At 41.6% G+C, this 25,749-nt stretch overlaps 1 protein-coding gene across 11 annotated transcripts in view; it reads right to left on the bottom strand.

The window, feature by feature from the left end:
• The window catches only part of BMPR2 (bone morphogenetic protein receptor type 2), an 82,736-nt gene that overhangs the window by 16,848 nt on the left and 40,139 nt on the right, over positions 1-25,749 (bottom strand). For 10 of the 11 annotated variants that reach the window (XR_014502940.1, XR_014502941.1, XR_014502942.1 and 7 more), the window contains exons 4-9: positions 25,007-25,186; positions 7,304-7,414; positions 5,769-5,860; positions 4,809-5,039; positions 2,869-2,983; positions 1,014-1,174 (exon numbers count right to left, since the gene is read on the bottom strand). Coding sequence is in view for 6 of the 11 variants with exons in the window: in XM_083403423.1 (XP_083259549.1) it covers positions 1,014-1,174; positions 2,869-2,983; positions 4,809-5,039; positions 5,769-5,860; positions 7,304-7,414; positions 25,007-25,186 (890 nt within the window). In the remaining 5 variants the exon portion in view is untranslated. Of the gene's footprint in view, positions 1-1,013; positions 1,175-2,868; positions 2,984-4,808; positions 5,040-5,768; positions 5,861-7,303; positions 7,415-7,537; positions 7,658-25,006; positions 25,187-25,749 lie in introns of those variants that run through there. The other variant, XM_083403421.1, reaches the window with a different exon arrangement.

Below are 25,749 nucleotides of genomic sequence, written 5' to 3'. Positions count from 1 at the left end.
GAACTCTCATTGGCTCGGGTTCTAACAGGAGTCAAGGAAGCTCATGAAAGAAAAAAAATCCCATCAGCCTCTCTGCTTTGCAATTGCCTGTGACCTCTGGAGAGCCTCTCTGGAAGTTTGGGGGACCAGCTGAACAATGTGGGCTGAGATGTGATCTTTGTGTGTGTGTGAGAGAGAGAGAGAGAGAGAGAGAGAAAGAAAGAAAGAAAAGAAAAGAAAAGAAAAGAAAAGAAAAGAAAAGAAAAGAAAAGAAAAGAAAAGAAACTATCCTTGTTAACTTATTTTTGGATCCAAGTCTCATATTCAGTTAAGAAGAAGAGGAGTTTGGACTTGATATCCTGCCTTTCAGTCCCTTTAAGGCAGGAATGTCCATCTTGGGGTCCTAATCTGGCCCGCCAGTCAGTTTAATCTGGCGCCTGTGGCAGTTTATTTTCCTGAGGTTCAAAAAACCTCAACAACTTCAATCCTAAAAAAAGGTCAACACCTTTGGTTGGCCCCCACGGCCCTTCACTTCATCAAATCTGGCCCTCTTTGAAAAAAGTTTGGACACCACTGCTTTAAGGACTTTTAAAGTGGCTAACATTCTCCTTTCCCTTCCTCCCCCACAACAAACACTCTGTGAGGTGAGTGGGGCTGAGAGACTTCAGAGAAGTATGACTAGCCCAAGGTCACGCAGCAGCTGCATGTGGAGGAGCGGGGAAGCGAACCCGGTTCACCAGATTACGAGTCCACCGCTCTTAACCACTACACCACGCTGGCTCTCTGTTACTGTTCCTCGCCCTGCATCCTCCCCTCATGTCCTGTTCCACACTGTCTCAGAAGCCCACTCCCAATGGCTGGAGATGCTTTTTCGGAATGGAGGGGAGGAAAATCAGGTTGCTGTAGGGGAGAGTTGATGGGAAACTTTCCTTCCATGAACTTCCTTAAGATCTTAGAAGAGGTTTCTGAAGGGAATTCTTCTGTTGTGCATAATTTAACCGTGTCCAACCATTGTATTCTCTTTCCATACTTACCTCACTGATTGCAGCATTGTCCTCCTCGCCTGGGCGGACTAGTCTATTTCCTGTTAGCTTCATGGAGAGTCCAAAATCACTAATAACACATGTTCCATCATTCTTCACCAATACATTACGGCTGTTCAAATCCCGGTGGGAGATGGCAGGTTTGTAGTGATCTGTTTGGACATTTGAAAACCCTGCTTTAGGATTTCTAATTGTTTCTGTCCATATACTATGAAATGATTGCTATGCTATACTATTCTGAATCTAAGAATCTGTTCTATAATCATGGATGTTTTTAAAAAGCAACAAACTGTGCAAACCTCAGAATAAATATCTATGCCAGTATTAAAATAATATATTATAACACTTTTGTCTCTGTCAGTGGAAGAAAAAAGAGGTAATTTTCAAATATTCGTTCTCCCCCCAGCAGCCCATGAGTACCCCTAAATTTGCTAAAAATGGTTGGGGGACCCTTGAGAAGAAATTTAGAGGGACATGGAGGGGCTACAGAGGGGAAAGGGGAATCACCAATAACTGCCTCCCTCAGCTTTCTGCTGATAGACTGGCAGTGCTCCAAAGAATGTGTGGCGGAGGAAGGGGGTCAGGAGGCCAGTGATTTATGGGGATTGATGCTGGGTGTCAGGCAGGAGCCAGACCAGGTGGAGGAGGAAGAATCAAGGCAGTCCGAGATGGAGGGAGATGCGCAGGTCGTGGTGGAGGAAGAAGTGATAGCTCAGGCGAGGGACAGGTCAGTGGATTCCCAACATTCCCCTGCCCCACTGTCTCCTAGAACCAGGTGGGGCTTGAAAAGGGAAGAGTAGTGATGATGTTCACGCAGGAGATGTTTCAGGTTGTGGTCATGCAACCTGTCAGAGGAGGGTATATAAGCCGGAGGAGGGGAAGGGGCCCACTGTTCTATAGGACCCAGACCTGTGGACAGCTGCCTAGAGGCTAGACATTGTAGTAAGTATTTCTCTTGCAAAGTACAAACTATCAGATATGTGCTTTTTTACCTGGGGCAGGCCATGACAACAGATTATTTTGATCAGCAGATGTATACTGTTAGATACAACCAAATAGCATAGAAAAATATGGCAAAAATAGTGTCTCTTCTTTCTCCCCATGCACAAAGAAGACACATATATCATATAATTGTAGAGTTGGAAGGAATCCTGAGGGTCATCTAGTCCAACCCCCTCCAATGCAGGAATCTTATGCCCAACGAAGGGATTGAATCCACAACCCTGAGATTAAGAGTATCATGCTCCAGCAACTGAGCTATCATTCCTCCTTGTTCTGATTCATAATATCTGGTTGCCTGAGTCAGAGACATTGAGTAATTCTGTAATTTTTGTACCTGCTCTTATTTGGTATTTCTGTTCAATTTTTTTTTCTAAAAGAAGCCTCCAAAGTTACTGTGGGGTAAGAAATAACTCAAAAAATCTTAGTTCCGTATATTTTTATTTGCGGTCAACTTCTCTGGCTATTTTTCTCAGGCTTTGTGCTACTTTTTCAATCATACATTGCTCAGCATGCATTGAGAGTATACTGTTACTGGAGCCATTTGTCAGCTGAAGAGAAGGGTAAAAATAATTTAAGTGTGTAAGCAAATAAAGCATGATGTGTTTTAAATCAAGTGCCAAAATTAAGACACCTCATCATAGTTACTAATTATTTAAGAAGGCTCCAAATGAACTTACTTAAAGCACAATGGGCACAAAAAAAGTGTATAGAAGAGTTGCTTATTTCTAATGGCAGAAATATTTGCATCACCATAAAATAAAAATCTGTAAAAATCCTTTGATTCTGTTATCAAACAGAAAATCCTAAATTATCTTTATGGAAAGCTGCAGACCCCTGGCCTTACCTCCTCGAGGCAACTCTGTGTGGAGATATGCCAGACCTCGAGTTATAGTGTGTGCCAAACGGCATGAGTTCACCCAGTCACTAGTATGAAGACTCAAATACCTGCACAAAGAGCCCTGGAAAGGGAATAAACACAGTGCATGTTGTTAGGGTCATCAGTCCCTTGTAGAGACTTTTAATCAACACTTATTTCCAATACTCCATTTCAAAACTTGTGGACCTAGGTTATTGCTTTTATTAACAGGAAGAGAGGTGCAAGTTTGTTTGTGGCTACTGTTGACATCACCTTGCCAACCAAGGTCTGTATAGTTAAAGCCATGGTTTTCCCAGTAGTGATGTATGGAAGTGAGAGCTGGACCATAAAGAAGGCTGATCGCCGAAGAACTGACGCTTTTGAATTATGGTGCTGGAGGAGACTCTTGAGAGTCCCATGGACTGCAAGAAGATCAAACGCATCCATTCTTAAGGAAATCAGCCCTGAGTGCTCACTGGAAGGACAGATCCTGAAGCTGAGGCTCCAATCCTTTGGCCACCTCATGAGAAGAGAAGACTCCCTGGAAAAGACCCTGATGTTGGGAAAGATGAAGGGCACAAGGAGAAGGGGACGACAGAGGACGAGATGGTTGGACAGTGTTCTCAAAGCTACAAACATGAGTCTGACCAAACTGCGGGAGGCAGTGGAAGACAGGAATGCCTGGTGTGCTCTGGTCCATGGGGTCAAGAAGAGTCGGACACGACTAAACGACTAAATAACAACAACAGTTGGCTTTATCTAAAAATGACACTCATGTCCACCAGATGTGCTTCATGATGGGAAAAGAAACGACTTAACCACATTTCACAATTGTTCACTTATATGAGAAAAGGAAAGAGACTTCTGGGGACATCCCAGGCTCCAGTGACACAACCATTCATGGTTAAACATGCTCCTATTTGTAAAGCCCTGTATTAGGTTCTGGGATGCGGTGGCGCTGTGGGTTAAATCACAGAGCCTAGGACTTGCCAATCAGAAGGTCAGCAGTTCGAATCCCCGCAACGGGGTCAGCTCCCGTTGCTCGGTCCCTGTTCCCGCCAACCTAGCAGTTTGAAAGCACGTCAAAGTACAAGTAGATAAATAGGTACCGCTCTGGCGGGAAGGTAAACGGCGTTTCCGTGCGCTGCTCTGGGTCGCCAGAAGTGGCTTAGTCATGCTGGCCACATGACCCGGAAGCTGTACTCCGGCTCCTTCGGCCAGTAAAGCGAGATGAGCACCGCAACCCCAGAGTCGGTCACGACTGGACCTAATGGTCAGGGGTCCCTTTACCTTTACCTTTATATTAAGTTCAAATTCTTGTTCTAGATTCAGATTGTGATGCCAGAATGTGACAGAACCTTTCATGTGTATATAATGCAGCTCCTGGCATTTTCTTCTTTAATATCATGGGAGTATCATGGGAGGAGTAGTTCCATGTGGAGTGTGGAAGCTGTTGCAGTGGACTGACTGTGAGCAACATCATGGGAGGGGTGTTTCTAGGACTAAGGTGAAATTATGAAGCTCCTTTCTTATTTTTGCTGTTAGATTCTGCATGTTCTTTAAATAGTCTTGTTAAATTTGTAGTACTGGAATGTGGGGGGTTTTTTGTATATCATTATCTTTGCTATTGTTTTGCTATGTTCTTACGAAATTGCTGCTATGTTATTGTATTGCTATGTTATTGTGAAAATGTTTTTGTAGCATTTGTTTGAAATGCATCCTTTTCCTTGTTGTAAGCTGCTTTAAGCCTGATTTTGTGTGTGGAAAAGGAGCATACCAATAAAACGAATGAATTAACCTGACCTGTTGTTACTAAAAATACAATAATGTAAAATCCCCACAGAATTTTTTTACATTAATTGCAACTTAAATCAATTTTCTATCTTCCCAAAGGTGTATAAAGTAACTCTCTTTAAATTGTTACTTACATTGGGATAATATTCCATCACTAGTAAGTATTCCATCCGTCCATCTGCAGTGAATCTCTCATCTCCCACAATGAATCGGGCAATGTTGTCATGTTCCATAAGTGGGATTCTGTATATATTTCTCTCATTGATAAAGTTTTGACGATTAGTGAAAGAAAATACTTTTACAGCCACTGGACGCTCATCTAAGGAACCTTTGTAAACTGCTCCATATCGCCCTCGACCAATAAGCTGTGAAATTTAAAAAAGTAACCATTTGATGAACTTCACATAAATATGATATACATTTTGGCCACAGTCCAGTGCACAGTTCACTTAAATTTGTTTATTTCAGTGAGCATGAGCACTGAGTTTTGTCCATGGATTTGGGCCTTTCAACTGCAGTGCTATATTTCACTCTGACATGGTAGAGAATGTAGTTCATCTTAGTATCTAAAGAAACATATATACAAGTGGAAATTGTTGTTACTTAAAAAAGAAGAAGAGGAAGAACCCAATAACAGGATTCAAAGACATGGCTCATGTTAAGCTTGGCTTTATGAGGCACGGCTTTGTTAAATTAAAATAGAAATGGGGCTTCATGCATGCAGATCATCACAAACTTGTGAATATAGCAACCACAAAAATATTAATTTTGTCTTTCTAAACACCAGCTGAGAATACAAGCAGTTTTATTTATGAAGAAATACTCGAGTGATAATGTTATAGGACAAAGAGATCTTAAGATGAAGGTCAGTATATTGAATGAATGAATGAATGAATAGCCCCTTTATCATGACCTAGTTGTCAGGTACAAAAAAGTAGCATCTAGCTAAATGATTATCAGTGTGGTTGCAAAAATCCTTAAATACTAACTTGTATGTATGTAAAGTAAGCATTAACATCTTGTACTAAATTGATCAGGTGATTCATAATTCATGCGAAGAGTAAAGACCTAGAAACTCCAAATGGCATAGTTACCTCCAGTAGCTTCAGATTATCAAGATCTAACGAGGGTTCAGATGACGCCGCTTCCATCATGTCTATACTGTGCATACCTTGTTTATGATCCCCTGATGAAAGAAGAACCAGGAAAAAAAGTTTGTGTTACACCTCAAAATGTCTGAGGTCTAGGACAAACCTATCCAGGAGACACCTTGCAAGCAACTTAAAGAGTTAGACAAAGAGGCAGTTTTAGAAGAACCAATATTAGTACGGCCAATGGGTGCCAGCTATGGAGTTTTACACATTACTTTCCCTATGCCAAGGTTAATCGGGACAGCTAACATGCTGTGTTCCTCAAGATCTTATCTGCAAAATCCCACCGCATGTACTGTGTTAAAGGAAAATATAATGAAAATGATGTACTGATGGTATTTGACTCCTGTAAAATTAGCAAAGATATATCATAACTGTGACAATCTATGTCGGAAATGTAAAGAAAAGGAAGGAACCTTTTATCATATGTGGTGGACCTGTCCCAAGGTGAAAGACTTATGGGAAAAGGTTTATGATGAATTGAAAAAAATGTTGAAATATACATTTATAAAGAAACCAGAGTCCTTTCTTCTTGGAATAACAGGTCTGGAATTGCCCAAGAAAGATGTTAAATTATTTTTGTATGCCACAACTGCGGCTCGTATTTTGTTAGCTAAAAAGTGGAAAACCCAAGAATTACCAACGATAGAAGAATGGCAGATGATGGATTTTTCGGAGCTAGCCGACCTAACCGGAAGAGTCTGCGACCAGGTGGAGGAGGAGTACCAGGAAGAATGGATTAAATTTAATGATTACTTAGTTAAATATGTCAAGTTAAATTAACTGAAGACAGCTTGCAGATACTTAATTGGCTTAGGATTTTATTTATGTTAAGTGATGAATTAATATGTTTAATTTCATAATGTGAAGATCTAAGGATGTTAATGTTTAAGTTAAATTTTATAAGAACTGTGATTTGAAAAGGATATGCAATGGAATTCAACCAAGGGGAAGCGAGGAAGTCACTTAACAATGTTAGTAAGTGTAATTTTCAATAAGGCTATGATTTATGTTTGTTTGTCTTATGTGTTTGTTTGTTTATAATGTTGTGAAAACCAATAACATTTTTTTTTTTGGGGGGGGGAGATATTATCTGCAAAATCTAAAACACCTTGTCACATGCATCCCCTTTATTATGGTTTTCTTGTTACCATCAACTGCCACCAAAAAGCTCCAATAGTTGTGTAGCACCTCTCTGAAAAATAGAGCATGTGACAGGCCCTCTAGACATTAAAGTTTAGATATTTGCTTTGGGAACATAGCCCTCACAGGGAAAAGGGAATGGACTGAATGTTACTGAAGCTGGCAGCAAATTGCTGCCTGCATTCTGATCTCTGGGTAGGCTATGGGGACGTTTTGTTTTAATGCGTTTTATATTTAAAAAACTGGATTGCCAAACAAAAGAGGAAGCAACTCGGGAATGATCATGATAAGAAAAACAAAAGATGAAAATTAAGAACACACTCATCAAAGCTTACCTCCAAATATTCTGTATCCAAAGAAAAAGGCAACCCCCAGAACAGCCAATACAGATACTGATGCCAGAGCAATGACAATTGTCTCATCTCGGCGAAGTGAATATGATGAATCTGAAAGAAAGAAAACTATGTATTATGGCTTCTTCATACAAGGCATGTTTCTCAGAAAGAATTAGGATACCCAGTAGAAAGCAAATGAGACTGAAGTATTACTCTGGTGATTATATCACATACCCCTAATTTTTTTATTTAATGTTAAAATCGCTTCAATTAAAGATAAGGATCTAGCTGTTAATCATTTTAGTAAGTCCAATAGCTCTTTCTGAAGATACACAAGGTAAACAACATTGCTCTTTGGAATACTATTTTTAGATGCTGACAAAACTACGGTCTTCAGAAAAGGCAACCTGCCAACTTGTTGCAAGCCTACTATGGGAAGGTAAAAAAAATTAAAAATGAAAGACTTTTGAGAAATTAAAACTGGATTTCAGTTTCTAGTTATGAATCAGCTTTCGCTCAACAGATCAGAACAAAACAGAAAGAAATACATGCAAGTGTTTTACCAGAGCTCCTTTTATTGAGATGCACCATCGTCTTGCGTGGCTTTGATATTTGCTACTGTCTTTTGATGTGGACAGGCTTTGATCATCGTAGCTGACAGCTATCTTATATGGTCTTTTTGTTTCGATAGTTCTAGATCAAGCCATAGGCCCATCTAGTCCAGCACTCTATCCTCAGAGTCACCCATGGGAAGCCCAGAACCATTACCCAAGTGCAACAGCAGTCCCCCTCCCCTCTTGCCATTCCCAGGAACTGACATTCAGAAGCATAATGTCTTGGGCAGTGGAGGTAAAACCTTCCTCCATTAATTGCATGCAGAACATCACATCACCATGATTTCTCAATGTCGTTTCCCACGAAGTAGCTGATATTGGTTCCTTGGCGCCAATAAGACTCTTCAGATGCTAATAAAAGGCTTGCATTTTCTTTTCTTTTTAAAAATAATTTTTATTAAAGATCCTGAATGGCTTAACTGTGCCCCCGAAGGACCAGGAGCCTGGGAATCATTTTGGACTCACAGCTGTCCATGGAGGCGCAGGTCAATTCTGTGTCCAGGGCAGCTGTCTACCAACTCCACCTGGTACGCAGGCTGAGACCCTACCTGCCCGTGGACTGTCTTTCCAGAGTGGTGCATGCTCTGGTTATCTCCCGCTTGGACTACTGCCATGCGTACTACGTGGGGCTACCTTTGAAGGTGACCCGGAAACTACAACTAATCCAGAACGTGGCAGCTAGACTGGTGACTGGGGGCGGCCGCCGAGACCACATAACACCGGTCTTGAAAGACCTACATTGGCTCCCAGTATGTTTCCAAGCACAATTCAAAGTGTTGGTGTTGACCTTTAAAGCCCTAAACGGCCTCGGCCCAGTATACCTGAAGGAGCGTCTCCACCCCCATCATTCTGCCCGGACGCTGAGGTTCCCTCATTGCGAGAAGCAAAGCTACAGGGAACCAGGCAGAGGGCCTTCTCAGTAGTGGCGCCCGCCCTGTGGAACGCCCTCCCATCAGATATCAAAGCAATAAACAACTACCTGACATTCAGAAGACATCTTAAGGCAGCCCTGTTCAGGGAAGTTTTTAATGTGTGACATTTTAGTGTATTTTTGGTCTCTGTGGAAGCCGCCCAGAGTGGCTGGGGAAACCCAGACAGATGGGCGGGGTACAAATAAATTATTATTTTTAAATTATTATTATTATTATTATTATTATTATTATTATTATTATTATTTTCTTAGCTTACAAAAGTATGTGCCTTTTCTGTCCACAGAGCTGGCCCCAGAGCTACCACCTATTCTCCCCCCCCCCCCATTCCAAATAGCTATTAGCTACAGTGGTGCCTCGCAAGACGAAAAGAATCCATTCCGTGAGTCTCTTCGTCTAGCGGTTTTTTCGTCTTGCGAAGCAAGCCCATTAGCGGATTAGCGCTATTAGCGGTTTAGCGGCCATTAGCGGCTATTAAAGGTTTAAGGGATTAGCGGATTAGCTGCTAAAAGGCTATTAGCAGCTTAGTGCCTTAGAAAAAGGGGGTGGGGAGCGGAAAAAAACCCCCAGGAATCGCAAGGCATTTTCGTCTTGCGAAGCAAGCCCATAGCAAATTCGTCCTGTGAAGCACCTCCAAAACGGAAAACCCTTTCGTCTAGCGGGTTTTCCGTCTTGCGAGGCATTCGTCTTGCGGGGCACCACTGTACTTCTATTTGCCAACATCTTTCCATACCCAACACCTTCAGCTTTGTGTAGACTAACTGAAATGTTCAGAGCTAATCATGATGCAGTTCTTTTTCAGTTATCTTAAATCCTAAATTGACAAGAGAAGGACTACAAAGATGACTGTTCATCTTGCTGACTTCTCCTCTTGGTCACAGGGCAGTAATTTGAAATTATTTCAGGGGTTAAACAAAGTCCACAGCCAGCCTCTAGCTGGATGACCTTCACATAAAATAACTGGTATAAAGCTGCTCTGTAAAACAATGCTCCTAGTTGTTAACTTGGTTGGAATTATGCTTGGATTAGGCACACTGTAAGGCTATTTGTGTCTTCATATTTGTTAGAACCTCACGAAGGAGGGAAATTATAGTATATTGGGCTTTAAGAATGTTTCCTAGTAAATTCAGATTATGACTTAGAGAGAAAAATGAAGTTTAAAATCAGTTCTAATCCTGTCTTTGTCCAAGATTCTGCAGCAATAAAATGATTTTCTAGTTACAGAATAAAATTAACTGATCTTTTCATTGCAATTTTATTTCTGATTCAGAACTTTCAGAGAAAAGCATAATGACGAACAGAAGCTTTGTGTTTAGTTTAATTCTAATTGTTTTTGCACTGCAGTTGCAATTCATTTGTTAGTACGTTAAGATGCTCAAGGTAGAATAATCATTCGGGCTAAAATCCCTAATGCAAAAGAATTTTGTTTCCACATTAGTTTATTCTGACTGCGATTATAATGAAGCAGGTTTATTTTTATTTACAACATGTTCTAGAATACTGTTTACAATTACAGTGGTACCTCGCAAGACGAATGCCTCGGAAGACGAAAAACTCGCAAGACGAAAGAGTTTTTCATTTTCTGAGTTGCTTCGCAAGACGGATTTCCCTATGGTCTTGCTTCGCAAGACGGAACGTCTTGCGCCTTTTTTTTAAAACCGCCAATGCATTCCTATGGGAAACCGCCAATACACAGTGGTGCTTCGCAAGACGAAAAAATTCACAAGACGAAAAAACTCGCAGAACGAATTAATTTCGTCTTGCGAGGCACCACTGTATTAGTTTAGATAAACGTGTATATGAAATATTATGTTCGTTCCGCTGCCTTTGTTTCCCTCTGCCAGAGTCTCTTTCTCCAGGACAATAGCTCCACCCTGCCTGCCTCAATTCCCCCTCACTAGACCACAATGTCTTCTCTATTCCTCAGGTTCTGAACCTACAGAAGGGTTGTAATACCTTACCCCCTCACCCACCCCATATCCTATTGCACCCAAAGGACAATGATCTCTTTCCACAACCCAGTTTCTCTCTCTCTCTCTCTCTCTCTCACTCACACACACACACACACACACTTAAAACACCCCTGCCAGAAAAGGCCTCCCTCATCGCCAGGGAGAATTGGGGGGAAGAGAGTTCCCTGCCCCCAATCTGGCCATGGCTGTGTACATGCTTCCCAAAGCGCCCCTTTGGGATCCTGCTTCTGAGTCTTGGCTCAGTTGGGGGTACCTCTTGCACTGTCTAGCAGCTGAGACTGTTGTTGCAGTGTGACCGACCAGTACAAATATTATACTGGATAGCAAGTCAATATTCAAAAAGTGATAAGGAGTCATTTTCTCTTGTCTATGCTGAAAGTTTGCATTTCTTCACCACTGTGCCATACCAATCCAGCAATTATTCAGTGGCAGCAATTTTACAAGTAGGGTTGTCACTCCATTATAGCAGGACAAGAGACTGTATCAAATGTGCTGTCCTATTTGAACTATGGCAGAGGCAGATTACCCAACAGGCCTCAAATTTTAAACTCCTGTTACCTTAATTGCTGTGCTACATACTGTACTGTACATAATCTTCTCCCCTAACATCCTTGGTTCATAGTCTTGATCATGGCGATTAATTATCCAAAATGGTCAAAGGCCTGGAAACGATGCCTTATGAGGAACGGCTAAGGGAGCTGGGCATGTTTAGCCTGGAGAAGAGTAGATTAAGGGGTGATATGATAGCCATGTTCAAATATATAAAAGGATGTCACATAGAGGAGGGAGAAAGGTTGTTTTCTGCTGCTCCAGAGAAGCGGACACGGAGCAATGGATCCAAACTACAAGAAATAAGATTCCACCTAAACATTAGGAAGAACTTCCTGACAGTAAGAGCTGTTCGGCAGTGGAATTTGCTGCCAAGGAGTGTGGTGGAGTCTCCTTCTTTGGAGGTCTTTAAGCAGAGGCTTGACAACCATATGTCAGGAGTGCTCTGATGGTGTTTCCTGCTTGGCAGGGGGTTGGACTCAATGGCCCTTGTGGTCTCTTCCAACTCTATGATTCTATGATTCTATGCTATTAAAGAGTTCTAGAGGCCTCCTGCCCTTCCTCTTTTTTAGCCACTTCCCTGCAGAAATAAAACTTCATCACAAATCTTGAAGCACTTCCAGCACCTAAACCCCAAATGTATTACTTCTACAAGCATATATAACAATAAAATAAAATAAAATAATTTCATGGATGCTCTATCCATCTCCTCTGCTGCATTTTGGAGTATTGAGCCCAGGCCTCCCCACCCCCAGTAATATAGTTTATTGCTATCATTATCATACCTTTAAACTAAATGCAGAGTACTATGCATCTGCTCCCTTAATATTTCAACTGTGGTTTTCCTTCAGATTTTTAAATGAGTGATTAAATAAATTACAGCCACCACAAACTATTGATAAGTGTTTAACAAATGTCAAGAGGGGGGGAAATCAACTAGATGGCTTGCAAATGCTGCATTACTTCTACAACGTATTACATGCATAGTGTTCTACTACATATTGTTCGGGAGGGGGGCATTAGGGCCCACACTGTGCTCACGTGTTGCAGTATAGGTAAAGGTAAAGGGATCCCTAACCATTAGGTCCAGTCGTGGCCAACTCTGGGGTTGCGGCGCTCATCTCGTTTTATTGGCCGAGGGAGCCGGTGTACAGCTTCCGGGTCATGTGGCCAGCATGACTAAGCCGCTTCTGGCGAACCAGAGCAGCGCACGGAAACGCCGTTTACCTTCCCGCTGGAGCGGTTCCTATTTATCTACTTGCACTTTGACATGCTTTCGAACTGCTAGGTTGGCAGGAGCAGGGACCGAGCAACGGGAGCTCACCCCGTTGCGGGGATTCAAACCGCCGACCTTCTGATCGGCAAGTCCTAGGCTCTGTGGTTTAACCCACAGTGCCACCCATTCCAGTATAAGCTTTAAGCAAATATCTCCTCAAAAATCTACAATGAATGAAAAACCGCTTGCTGTTCCTGCTTAGTTCTGTTTGCACGCATACTTAAACATACTCACCCACACTGGCAGAGGAACGGGGGGGGGGGGAGAGACCGCCGCCAGGACCATTGGGGAGGGGGGCACCATCGCGACCGCCCTGACACGTGCTGTGCACCCCCCCACCGCGTGGCACACCCCACCCCCAGGATGCACACCACGCCCCCGGGATGCACGCCAGCCACGCCCCCGCCTGCTCTCCACCCCTGGTGCCAGAGCATGCAGCTTCGCCACTGCTCATGCCTAAAGGGATGCCAGAACTGTACACATCTCCCCCTGCCAAAAAACAACAACCTGCTCTGAGCAGAGAAGATGCACTCTATTTGTGAATTATTGTAGTGGCGGTTGAAGCAGGTACCTTTTCTCCTACGCAGCAGATGGGGAGAAGCATCCCTCCACAATTTTGTGGGCTTGACGCTTTCTCTGCTCTTTTAGATATGGCAGTCGTTTTGCGTTACGCCACACCCTTACTTCAGCCCAGCCATTTTGTCAATGGCTTCCTTTGAACTTTTTGTAAACTCCAAATGTAGCCAGTGGCCCCAAAGCCAGTTGGCAACCCCTGTTCTGTCTATCAGTGAATCTCTGCCTTTGGTTGGACGGGATTTAAATCAACGTGAGTGAGTTTTTGTGCGGCCAAGAAGGAAGTCTACATTTGATACTAGTTCTACTTGTCACTCACCAGCCCAGGGGAAAAGTGATGAGATTTTTAAAAATCTCAGCTGGACAATAAAGGCATGGAGGGAGAAAGATAGCAGGATAGGTTGAAGCGATAAAATTAAAAAGGCAGGATAGGAAACATTAACCCAATACCCCTTGTCTGAAATGACATGTGGAATAAAACTAACCCTGCGCAATTTCGTAGAATTAAAGTATCAGAATAGGAAGTCATAAGGAGAAATTTGGGGTCATATTCATAACTACCTGGGGCATGGAATTATTTTTATTGTTTTCTTAAACACATAGATGTACAGTGGTGCCTCGCAAGACGAAAAGAATCCGTTCCGTGAGTCTCTTCGTCTAGCGGTTTTTTCGTCTTGCGAAGCAAGCCCATTAGCGGATTAGCGGATTAGCGCTATTAGCTGCTATTAAAGGCTTAAGGGATTAGCGGATTAGCTGCTAAAAGGCTATTAGCAGCTTAGTGCCTTAGAAAAAAGGGGTGAGGAGCGGAAAAAAAACCCCAGGAATCGCAAGACATTTTCGTTTTGCGAAGCAAGCCCATAGCAAATTCGTTTTGCGAAGCACCTCCAAAACGGAAAACCCTTTCGTCTAGCGGGTTTTCCGTCTTGCGAGGCATTCGTCTTGCGGGGCACCACTGTACATGTAAAATCACTGAGAGTGTTTATAGCTCTACTGTGAATGAAATAAGTATCCTGTTGTATTGAAGAATTAATTCTGAATACAACAGAAGTACCACAGGAAAAAGGGAGTTATCTGACAGGCTGTGACTGCGAGTTCTGGAAATGGTTCTGAGACGTTACCGACAAAAGGATGTTGAAAAAAGCAAAGTGATGTTGTATATTTTGCGTCAGATGAGTGTTGCATAGCAACCTAAGTGGCTACTTCTTTGATAAATGACAATGGTTTAGACTCAGTTTCCAAGTCCTTTCATTAGAAGCTCATGTTGAATTTATTCCTAGGGCAGAGCAGAGCATCTAATTCTGACAAAACTAGGGAGGTTATCTGGATTTGGAACATCTGAGCTTCACCCTAAGACTTCATTTGCTTCTGTGTCATGTTTTATGAAACTAGATTGCAATCAAAATGAAGAGTATTCACATACGAAGAGGTACCAGTTTATCACAGTTTTAATAATGCTAAGCAGTGCAACATTTAGTTTAATTAAATCCAGTTTCTCAAACCATTACCCCATACTTATGACTGAGCTTCTTCCAAAGTCAGATTATAGTTGCATTCTGGGACACCTGGTGGCACTTCGTCTCACTATAATCCAAGCTAATTGCAGCTATTTTTAATTAAGTGCAGTTTATTATTAAGCAGAACATCAAGTAAAGAGGACTATATGCAATACAATAAATTGAGATGCTGAAAAAAACAGACTCACTAAATTATTTGAAATGCTTACACTGTGAAGTATTTTCTCGTTTCTCGCACTTTCATTTCAACGGGTTTAGCTAATACCGTATTTTTTGCTCTATAAGACTCACTTTTTCCCTCCTAAAAAGTAAGGGGAAATGTATGTGCATCTTATGGAGCGAATGCAGGCTGCACAGCTATCCCAGAAGCCAGAACAGCAAGAGGGATTGCTGCTTTCGCTGCGCAGCGATCCCTCTTGCTGTTCTGGCTTCTGAGATTCAGGATATTTTTTTTCTTGTTTTCCTCCTCCAAAAACTAGGTGCGTCTTGTGGTCTGGTGCGTCTTATAGAGCGAAAAATACGGTATATCAGCTGCAACTTTGTGCGTCTTCAGGAAAGGTTACTACCATGTCTACAAAAAAGTTGTTACTCTCACACATGGAGCTACAGAAATCATACCGAAATGATTCACATGTAATGCTAAATCATGCTTTGGTGCTACAGGAGCCTTGCACTCGTGCTCTTCTCTTCTTTCATACTCTGATTCAACCAGTTTGCCAACACACTTGGAACCATCAAGCCATGGTCTGCGCTTCCCCCAGCAAACCGAATGACAAAACGGCTTCAAATCATGGTTTGAAATTCTAGTTTGGAGAGTAAACACAAGCCACATTGGTCATGCTGGCTGGGACAGATGGGAACTGATGTCCAGCAAGATCTGGAGGGCACCACATGGGTCATCGTTGGGTTAGTGTCTAGAAACCTTAGATTCTGTTTGCTGTTTGGAACAAACTCCAATTTCTGTCACATTTTATTATGGGAAGCTACTGTTTGTTCCAAGCAGTAAATTGACGTTCTCAGGCTTCCTCTCTTTGTGTACAAAGGAGAGAAGGGGAAGGGTTAGTGGGGAATGTGCAAGCCCAAAGGCTTGTGCCAGTTCACTGTCGTAACATTAATTCTTCATTTAGCACTATGCCTTGATCTCATGCAATAGTCTCATATTCCTTAAGGAACTATAGATATTTGGATACACAGACGATACATTATACTATACCAAATTTACTGTAATCCTGTTGTAAAGTGTTTTATGGCACTGCTGATTTAACACTGAACTTTATTTGCATTATTTTGAACTAATAGTTATATCATATGGCTGAAAATTTGGTCAGCAAACTTAAGTCTACCCTAATATATTAAGAATGGTGTTGCTTCAAGTACAAATGACCTATTCCATAACAACTTTTCTCACTGCAAAATAATCACGATCAAAATGTAACATCTATGAAGATTTTTCCAAGCAAGGTGTTAAGATTCCTGCTCATACGTGTTTCCTGTACAATTTGTGTGGATTTTGCCTTATTCTACAGAGGGGGAAATGCTCATTTGAAATCGACCCAAGATTTTTTTAGTTCAAAATGCTGTAACTTCTTCTTAAAATTGTGGCAACAAGTTCTCTTGTTTTGGTTTTCAGTCACAGGATCTGCCTACTGCTAGGCACATGCCAGAAGGTATAAATCACTATTCATTATCAAAGCAGCCTTTTCCTAGCTCTAAGCTTAAGTCTAAGCCTAAGTAACGAAATTTCCTGGTGATGCAACTGCTTGGGAAGAAGAGTTTGTGGAATAGTACTGTATGCGGGTGGCGCTGTGGGTTAAACCACAGAGCCTAGAACTTGCCGATCAGAAGGTCGGCGGTTCGAATCCCCGAGCTCCCGTTGCTCGGTCCCTGCTCCTGCCAACCTAGCAGTTTGAAAGCGTGCCAAAGTGCAAAGTGCCGCTATGGCGGGAAGGTAAACGGCGCTTCCGTGCGCTGCTCCGGTTTCGCCAGAAGCGGCTTAGTCATGCTGGCCACATGACCCGGAAGCTATACGCCGGCTCACTCGGCCGATAAAGCGAGATGAGCGCCGCAACCCCAGAGTCGGTCACAACTGGACCAAATGGTCAGGGGTCCCTTTACCTTACTATACGCGGGTGGCGGTGTAGGTTAAACCACAGAGCCTAGAAATACAAGTTTCTGGAATCTGAATTCCAGGAAGGCTACTACTGCAGAATGGCTACAAAACACATGAAGTAGCAAATAAAGATGGTAGCTCAGAGCATACATAGTGCGCCTTTTACTCCTGGAGTAATAATACCCAATTTCCTCTTATCCAATGATAAGGATACCTGCTTGCTTGCACAGCTGCAGATTTTTATCCATAGCACCTCTCAAAATTAAGCACTGCAATGTGAAGAGGCTTCAAATAGTTAATGAGCATGGAAGAAGCAAATTACCAAGCCAGCAGCAACTGTCTCCTTTCCATGACGGCAAGATCAATCAATCATTTTCCATAGTCAGACAGTGCTTTACCACTAGTCTTGGGGAAGCCTGGAGGCTTCAAGCTAAGCTTCTTCCTTCCAGCTGACCTGTCCTCCAGAGAAGTAAACATTCAGCTACATCTTTCCTGCTGAAAGAGTAGTGAGAAAAGGCAAGGCAAGCCACGTGATGGAACTTCGAGGCACACAGGCACTTAAGACAGATGGGCTTTCTTAAATAGTTGCAGCTCTCCTCCTGGATACGTGCACCAAAGTTAGCCAGAAGGAAATGTGAAAGTACTGCTACTTTAAAAAAAACCAGCAGCTCTATATGCATGATTTGAACGCTGATAAGATTTATATAATTTGTTATACAGTGGTACCTCGGGTTAAGTACTTAATTCATTCCGGAGGTCTGTACTTAACCTGAAACTGTTCTTAACCTGAAGCACCACTTTAGCTAATGGGGCCTCCCGCTGCTGCCGTGCCGCCGCCGCACAATTTCTGTTCTCATCCTGAAGCACAGTTCTTAACCCAAGGTACTATTTATGGGTTAGCGGAGTCTGTAACCTGAAGCGTATGTAACCTGAAGCATATGTAACCCGAGGTACCACTGTACTAAGGAACTGAATGTACCACACTTTGCCTTTTTGTTGTAAGTTGCTTTCTTTTGTTCAACAGATTTGGAATTTTAAAGGCTGAGCTATAGTTTGCTTGATCAAGTTAACTTTCCTTAAAATCTGTCTGCATGTGGATTTTTTTATACTCCAAGAGAAAACACACACATTCCTTTGCAAGAGAGTAGCCGGGGGGGGGGGGGGTTGGGGGCAGCCGCCCCCACAATCAAGCAAATAAATAAAAATATTTAACTAGCCGGCCGATTGCATCGCAGATAACTCGCTTCTGCCCTCTCCCCCAAACATAAAGCTTGATCCCCACTAAAACACATACGCCCATGCATCTCTGAACATTTCACGTGTCTGCATGGTCTTTCACATTTCAGTATGCTGCATATAAAGCATGCTGTGATCGTCTAAGCCACAGGTGTCAAACACAAGGTCCGCGGGCCGAATCTGGCCCGCCAGACCTCGTCATGTGGCCCGTGTAGCCGCCGCCGGCTGCCAGCCTTCACCTTTTATTCTCGGTTTTGTTTTTTTTTTTTGACACAAGAAAGCCGCCTCTTCAGCGCATGCGCGGCAGCCTACAAGCCAGAGAACGTCTGCCCTCTAGCGGCGCCGGCCGTTCTACACAGGAAACCTCCACTTTACATGCATTCAGGAACCCTCCACTTGTTTTTATATCGGCCCCCGATGAATTTATATGAATTTTATATCGGCCCCCGATGAATTTGAGTTTGACACCCCTGGTCTAAGCAGTTAAAACACCCTGGCTTCTCCCGTGTTGATAGAAAGGCAGCTCTGGCAATTTTAAACAGCTCATGGGTGCTTACATGCGATGGCAAGACTTGTACAAGCAGGCACTTCCTGCATGCAGATCAGACGGGGAGCCGCCGTCTGCCTTATTGGAGCCTGGGATGTTTCTGTTTACAAATCCTGGAGCCAGGCCGGGGCACTGGCTGGAGGCGTGCCGTCTGCTTCCTTGCTACACTCAGCCTTTGTCTGGTTTTACTGTGTCAAAGAAAGAACAACCCTGCTGTGTTTTCCGCAAAGGATGGTTTCAAGACAATGCAACTGCTGGGGCCCCCTCCTTTTTTCACAGCCTCGCTCAGAAAGGTAGTCTACGGATTAGTGAATTTACGCTTTCCCTGAGAAATATGGGGTGGGGGGAGAGAGCTGGCCTGCCCCCCAAATCATTTAACTCATAGGCAAGAACACTTGCATTCGTTATTTCATACAAAAGAAAAAAGATTGCACCCCTTTCAATTGCACCCCTTAGACATATGTTATTTTCTTATGCAACAACTGCACTCAAACAGCATGCTGTATTTTTACAGCATACAATACTTATATAGAAGCTATTGTTTTACCTCTTCCTTAAAAAGTTTTTATTGGTGTCCTGAAGAAACGTTTCAAAGGAAATTCCATTTCAATTGTTAACTGCGGGTCATGCATTTTTAGCTTCGTTTAACAGATGCACTTCTTAAACTGCCCAAATTTACATAGTGGCTTAGCAATTTAGTGACAGTGAAAAGAAAAAATGAACTGTTACACTGTTAGCCTTGCAAAACAAGCATGAAGCAAAACTGCCTCTGGTTTTCATAACCTGAACAGTTTTCACAGTCTTTCTGTGTCTTCCACGTGGTTCTTATTATAGTTTTATACAAGTATTTTGTATTTATTTGTATTAATCATAAACATAAATGATATTAAGTAGCAGACCTCTTAAACTTGATAGCATATGGTTCAGTATGGAAAATGCCCTAAAGACTATTCAGTATGTGAGGACGTTTTCACAGCCTTCAGGTCATTCTCCATACTGAACTATATACTATCAGGCTTAAGACGTCTGCTACCTAATATTGTTTATTTGTATGAATAATACAAATAAATAAATACTTGTATGAAACTATGCTTAAATTATGTCAGCTATACAACCTACCAATTTTATGGAATGGTGGTATGTGAATATCAAATAATCTAGACATATTATTTCAGGTAAGGCTTAAAATAACATTTAATAAATCTGTAATTTTAAAAATATTGACTTGGTTGGATTAATATTGGAATGCGCAACATGATTATACCCAGTCATTCCTAAAAAAGTCTGATACAAATATTCATTTATTCTTAATCTGAAAGGTTTTTTCGTCTTCTAATAATAGCCAAAATCCTATTCTTAAAAAAATATAAGAACCATAAAACAAGTATCTCACTTCCCATCATTGAGCCAGTGCTAAGAGAAAACACAGCGAACAAAATGGCTCATAGTCTGCTAATACGATCTTGGTTTCTATAGCAACTGAGCAATGTGCCTTTTATTTATGTTTAAATATTATTTGCAAAAACACAAGATGCATTCCAAGAATAGTGCAACACAATACTAGTTAGGCATAATCTCTAGGGGGCTAAAAATGTTCAAATTGTGGAAGCTATGGAGAGGTAATGAATTCAAGTCATTGGCAGGAGAATGTAAATAAATGCTTCTTGGGGCCTTTCCAGGGGATTTTTTTCATCATAAAATGTGCATGTGTTACTCAATTACGATAGGGACACAGGAGTCATTCTTTGGGCTAGTACTTCTGTTGCTGTAATACTACATTTTCCACCTGCAGTTTAAGCCTGACATCTTGTTGCTGGGGTGGAGGGGACATTCTTCTATTAGCTGGCACATCAGCTACAATTGTGCGTGCTTTGTTGAGCACGATTGCTGAGTACTGTGAAGTTAGTGCCTGCAACATAATTAGAGATGATGACTAGTTTGCTGCTCTCTCATACTAATGCCAAAGTTGAGCAATTCAGACACAAGCTGCTCCTTTAGCTGTTAAAAGCAGCTTGCCTCTGGAGCAAAGCTGTACTACACCAGTAGCATTTAGACAATCAGTTATCAACTTATTAAGCAGATATCTTCCCCAATACACAACTGTTTGACTCCTGCCTTTGTGTAAGTTTTCCCTTGACTATAGTTTTCCTTTTCGCCTGAACCAGGAAATGATAACAGCTTTGAAACATGCCGCAATATTAAGCTAACTTTAAACTGCAGCTTAATTAATATTTTGGAGTGCTCCCAAGCTGTTAACTATACTTTCCTGGTTTGGACATAATGGGAAACTAGAGTCAAGCCTGTCTGCCTTGTTTGCCAACTTACATAAAGTAGCTGTATATGGGAATACTAGGTTCATTCATAACTTGGCTTACTAATCAGGTATGTACATTTTATGCAAATTTTGCTTTTTCATGATTAAAATTTCAGGCTTAATTCTTTGAAGATTGCAGATTCATTTCTCCAGCGCTGAAGTTCATATTTCCAAAGTACGTACAAACAGAAAGCATACAAAGCTCAGCAAGTTTACTTTTTAACTATTATGCTAGGATGGGTGCTACTGGAGCAATAGGGGGAAATGGGTTTTTTTTACTATAAACTGAAGTTTAAATGGATATATAGTCCATTTAAAATGTAAGCAAATAAGTAACAGGGAATTCCTATGTATATTTGTAGGGAAACAGAACAGGTAAGGATCACCACCTAATAAAGTGATAACAATGAGAAGAAAGATCTCAATGATCCTTTAGCCATGAAGGAAATGATTTCAGTATATATCATAATTAACTAACATTCCACATGGTGTTAAAACCCTCATGTGTGATGTGTGAATCAGAAGTATTTGTTGGCTAAACATGTGTTTGCAAGTTTAAATTCTGAAAAATATTTGGAACCACCTTAATTCATACCAAACATTTTATTAAAATCTGTTTTCTTACCTTAGATCGCACACTAGTTTGGCTACAGTGCAATGTGAATAAGCCTTTAAAAATCCAGCTATGCAGTGAGCATGAAGCAGGCTCAGACAAGTGCCATAATTTCCATCAGTGTATGAAACTTTCCTTTAGAATTCCATCTTTGCGTTAAGAGAAAAATATACAATTTTTTACACTGCTGTAAACAGAGGCAGAAATAGGGCTGTCTTAAGTCTACACAGCTGCTGCTTCAACTCATCCACCAGTACCCATAACTTTGGGAAATTGTAGTAGCGTGAAATACAGTCCTTAGCTATTCATAAGATGGTATCAGTAAACTAACTACAACACTAATGTTTATTTAGAACTTCTGGCAAACTAGAGAATGTACCACAAGAGATATTGCAATGCATTAATTGGTTTCCAGATGGCACACTGAATCTCTGAATGGCCCTAGCAATGAATTAAAACAAGGTTTACATTGTAGTTTTTCGCCAAGATGCTAGCAAACAAAAGTCCCCAAGCTTGGACTTCAAAATGAACTTTGGGAACTTTTAAAAGTTTCTTCAAACTGCAGGCAAGCTTTTAAAACTCTGAAATTAGTCTGTCTTGAAAGAAAGCATAAAAAGCTGGAGAAGAATTCTGAACTGCCCTCTGCTTATCTTTTGTCAGTTTTCTCCTTCAGCAAATAGCCTTCTTTGCCAGGATCTATCTACTCAAAACACACTCCCCCTTCCTGACTTGAAGCCGCAGTGATGGACGCCGAAGAAAAGTTGAGAAGTAAATTTTATACTACAGCAGCCCTGAAGAGAACATGCCCGCCTTCAATTTATTTATTTCTTAGGACAGCAATGCAGTATTGTTGTACAGGCATGCTGTAGAGCAGTGACGGCCAAACTTGGCCCTCCAGCTGTTTGGGGACTACAATTCCCATCATCCCTGACCACTGGTCCTGTTAGATAGGGATGATGGGAGTTGTAGTCCCAAAACAGCTGGAGGGCCAAGTTTGGCCATAACTACTGTAGAGCGAAGCTGCAATCATGCTGGTCATGTCATTTTCCGGGAGTGTCTCTGTACGCCATGCAGGCCCAGAGAGGGAAAATAAGATGGGGGACATGAGAGGAACCTTGATCTGCAGTGTACCATGGCCTCACCTTGTTCTGTTAGAGCTTTTTTAAAAGGGGAAAGAATAATATCAATTGCCTGCTGCCACCTAGTACAGGAGAAGAGACCGACCAAGCGCTGCACAAAGGGAGTCGACACTTTCTTTTCTTAAACTTTTTTTTTTTACAAACCCCAAGTGCATCCAACAATGCATGCTGAAAGTTTAGAAGGGAAAATAGAAAGAAAGGGGGACCTGTTAGTTTCTTTCTTTCCCACAACCTGGGAGTGAGAGGGGAGGAGGGGTAGAGCAAGGGAAAACACATAGGAAAACAGATCACAGCACAGTAGCTTTTCAAGCCGGGGACAAAGAGAGGCAAAACTGGCAGTCACAGAGTAGCATGCTGCTCTTCAGCCAATGAAACACCAGCACTATGGTGACCCCCCCTCTTGTCTCCCACCTACTTTTCTGTCTGCCTTCCAACCTTAAGGCACCTGTATGTTCATTTTGTTTCTCAAGCACAGCTACTGATCATAAATCATCTAACTAGTAAAGAAACAATTCTGCTCCAGAATTAGAAATTTCCTCTTGGTATGCAAAGCACTCTTGCAAAATATTAACAATGCATATGTGGCCTAATTATTGTTCTGAGAGGTTTACAGTCTTACAGTATGGGGCTTGCTGGATGCTTACTCAGCATTTGTCTGTTAGGGACTATAAGTCCAAATTGCATGATTTCTATACCATTTAACTCTCCACAACTATCAATTTCCAGCAGATATTGAGAGCAATATTTATTTTGTTCTTTTAAGATGAAAGTTCAGTTTAGCCCTGCACTTCAGTACTGGTTAGTAATATCAGTTTCTTCCAATATAAATCATAATGAAAACAATGAGATGAAATAGCAACAGGGAATATGAACCCAAAGAAGACCATTTCAGATTCTTACTGCAAATAATTTATCCTCTTTGCAATTTCTTGCGAAGCCTCAATTTATACATACAGAACATTGAACAATATTCTTTTCTTGCTGTCAAACATGCCAGTTTCTGAAATCACATTGTTTAAATACCACACAATAGATTTCCATTATTTCCTCCTGTGTTGCCTTAAGGCTCTCTCACTATAAAAACATAATCCCTTCTACACAATATTAATGGTTATAGGCAGATTATATTAAATACCACAAATTTAAATTCTGTGTTGATGTCTGAAAACATATGCTCTTACATTAATATACAGCTTTTGCAGCTAATTAGGAGCATTACTTGTTTTCCAGGACTATATGTATTTTGACATCTACACACAAGCCAGAGCAATGTCTAAATTGTCTTCCAATGTTGCAATTCAAAAAATAAAACTAAAGCTGGGCACTGGAGACAGATAGCAAATAAATGATTGTAAATATATAGGCAGTTATCTCCCGTTAGTCTGGAAGAAAAGAGAGCTTTGGGTCGTGTTGCCATTCCAGATATTTTCTATCAGTGTGTGATCCCAGTGTCAGCTTAGTTATAGCTAAGCAGAAGTAGGGAAAACAACATAGCAATGCAAAATGTAACCTCCATATGCCTAGTGCAATTCTGTACTGCTGTGGTTATGATTTGTGTTCTCCTTTGCAGTAGCCTCACAGATGCCCATGTTTGAAGTATTCCAAAGCCACCCTAACCATCATGCAGGGCAGAGTCAAAACTAGAGTGGGGGGGGGGGGCTTTTTTTTATAAAAAAAACACCACTGTGCCAGCTCCAGAAACTACAGGGTGAGATCTCATTTTTAGAAATATGCAAAGAGTTCATGATAGCTGGGAGTTTCTTGAAGGTGAAATATTGAAGGCATAATCTAAACAATTCCAACAAGGAAGAGGAGGAGGAGGCATCTAAAGAAACCAGTGTGGCTGCATAAGGAGCTTTTAGATGAGCTGAGATTTAAAAGGGGCATGTATAATGGAAGAAGCAAATCACAAAGGAAGGATATAAAGAATACGCCAACACTTTCAGGGAGAAGGTCAGGAGGATTAAAGCTCAGAACCAAGCTCAACCTTGCGAGAGAGGTTAAAAGACCAAAAAGGGTATTTTGAGCTATTTCAAAGCAAGAGGAAGAACAAATGGGTCCTCTGCATGGAGAATAAGACCACGGCAAAATAATATTGCCACAATGTTGTAAAGGATATACAAGTGAAGCCTAAGTTATTTTTAAGGTGAAACATTGTATAATACAACAGATAGCTTACATACTAATAGAAAAACAAAGTTATTTTCAATCTTTAAGTTCTCATCAGTGCATTGCATGTGGAGTCTATTAGTAGCAATGCTTTCTCAGTTGCTCTTAAATCATGATTATCACACAGCCTGAGGCACTCTGACTCACTGAAAGGCGTTCCATCGGTAGGGTCTGCTGGTGGAAAATTCTCTGTGAAGTTGAGATTGCACAAGTTGGAACTGCAGCAGCAGAAACGATATGTCCCATTCTGAACCAAGGAAGGGGTGGTTGTGACGATGCACTCCTCAGAGTGACAGTCTTCAGGGTCTCCTATATGAGACCAGCATCCTGGAGGGGGAAAAAGGTTGTAAATCAAATAGCACCATTTCTTTTGGCTATTTATTTAGCTTGTGAAACTTTCTACATGTTTTGCTCCTCAACCTCATGCTCTTATTAGATTGTCTCTGCCTTATAAGACCAGGGACACACTGCTCTGAATCCTTTCCCTAAGAGAAGTGTCACCTACTGGGACTATGGGTAGGGTCTTTTGCAGCTCCATGACTTTTTGACATTAGGACATTTTGCTTTCATCCTCTGTTTTTAAATATATGCTCCTTTTCTTAAATGGGTTTTATGTGACTTGGACTATGTACCATATTTTTCGCTCTATAAGACGCGCCAGACCACAAGATGCACCTAGTTTTTGAGGAAAACAAGAAAAAATATATTCTGAGTCTCAGAAGCCAGAACAGCAAGAGGGATCGCTGCGCAGCGAAAGCAGCAATCCCTCTTGCTGTTCTGGCTTCTGTGATAGCTGCACAGCCTGCATTCGCTCCTTAAGACTCACACACATTTCCCCTTACTTTTTAGGAGGGAAAAAGTGAGTCTTATAGAGCAAAAAATACGGTACT

This window comes from Podarcis tiliguerta (assembly GCF_965153285.1).
Source record: "Podarcis tiliguerta genome assembly, chromosome: 1".
Lineage (NCBI taxonomy): Eukaryota > Metazoa > Chordata > Lepidosauria > Squamata > Lacertidae > Podarcis > Podarcis tiliguerta.
Note: the sequence above shows the minus strand (reverse complement) of the source record. Positions and strands in the feature narration are given on the sequence as shown.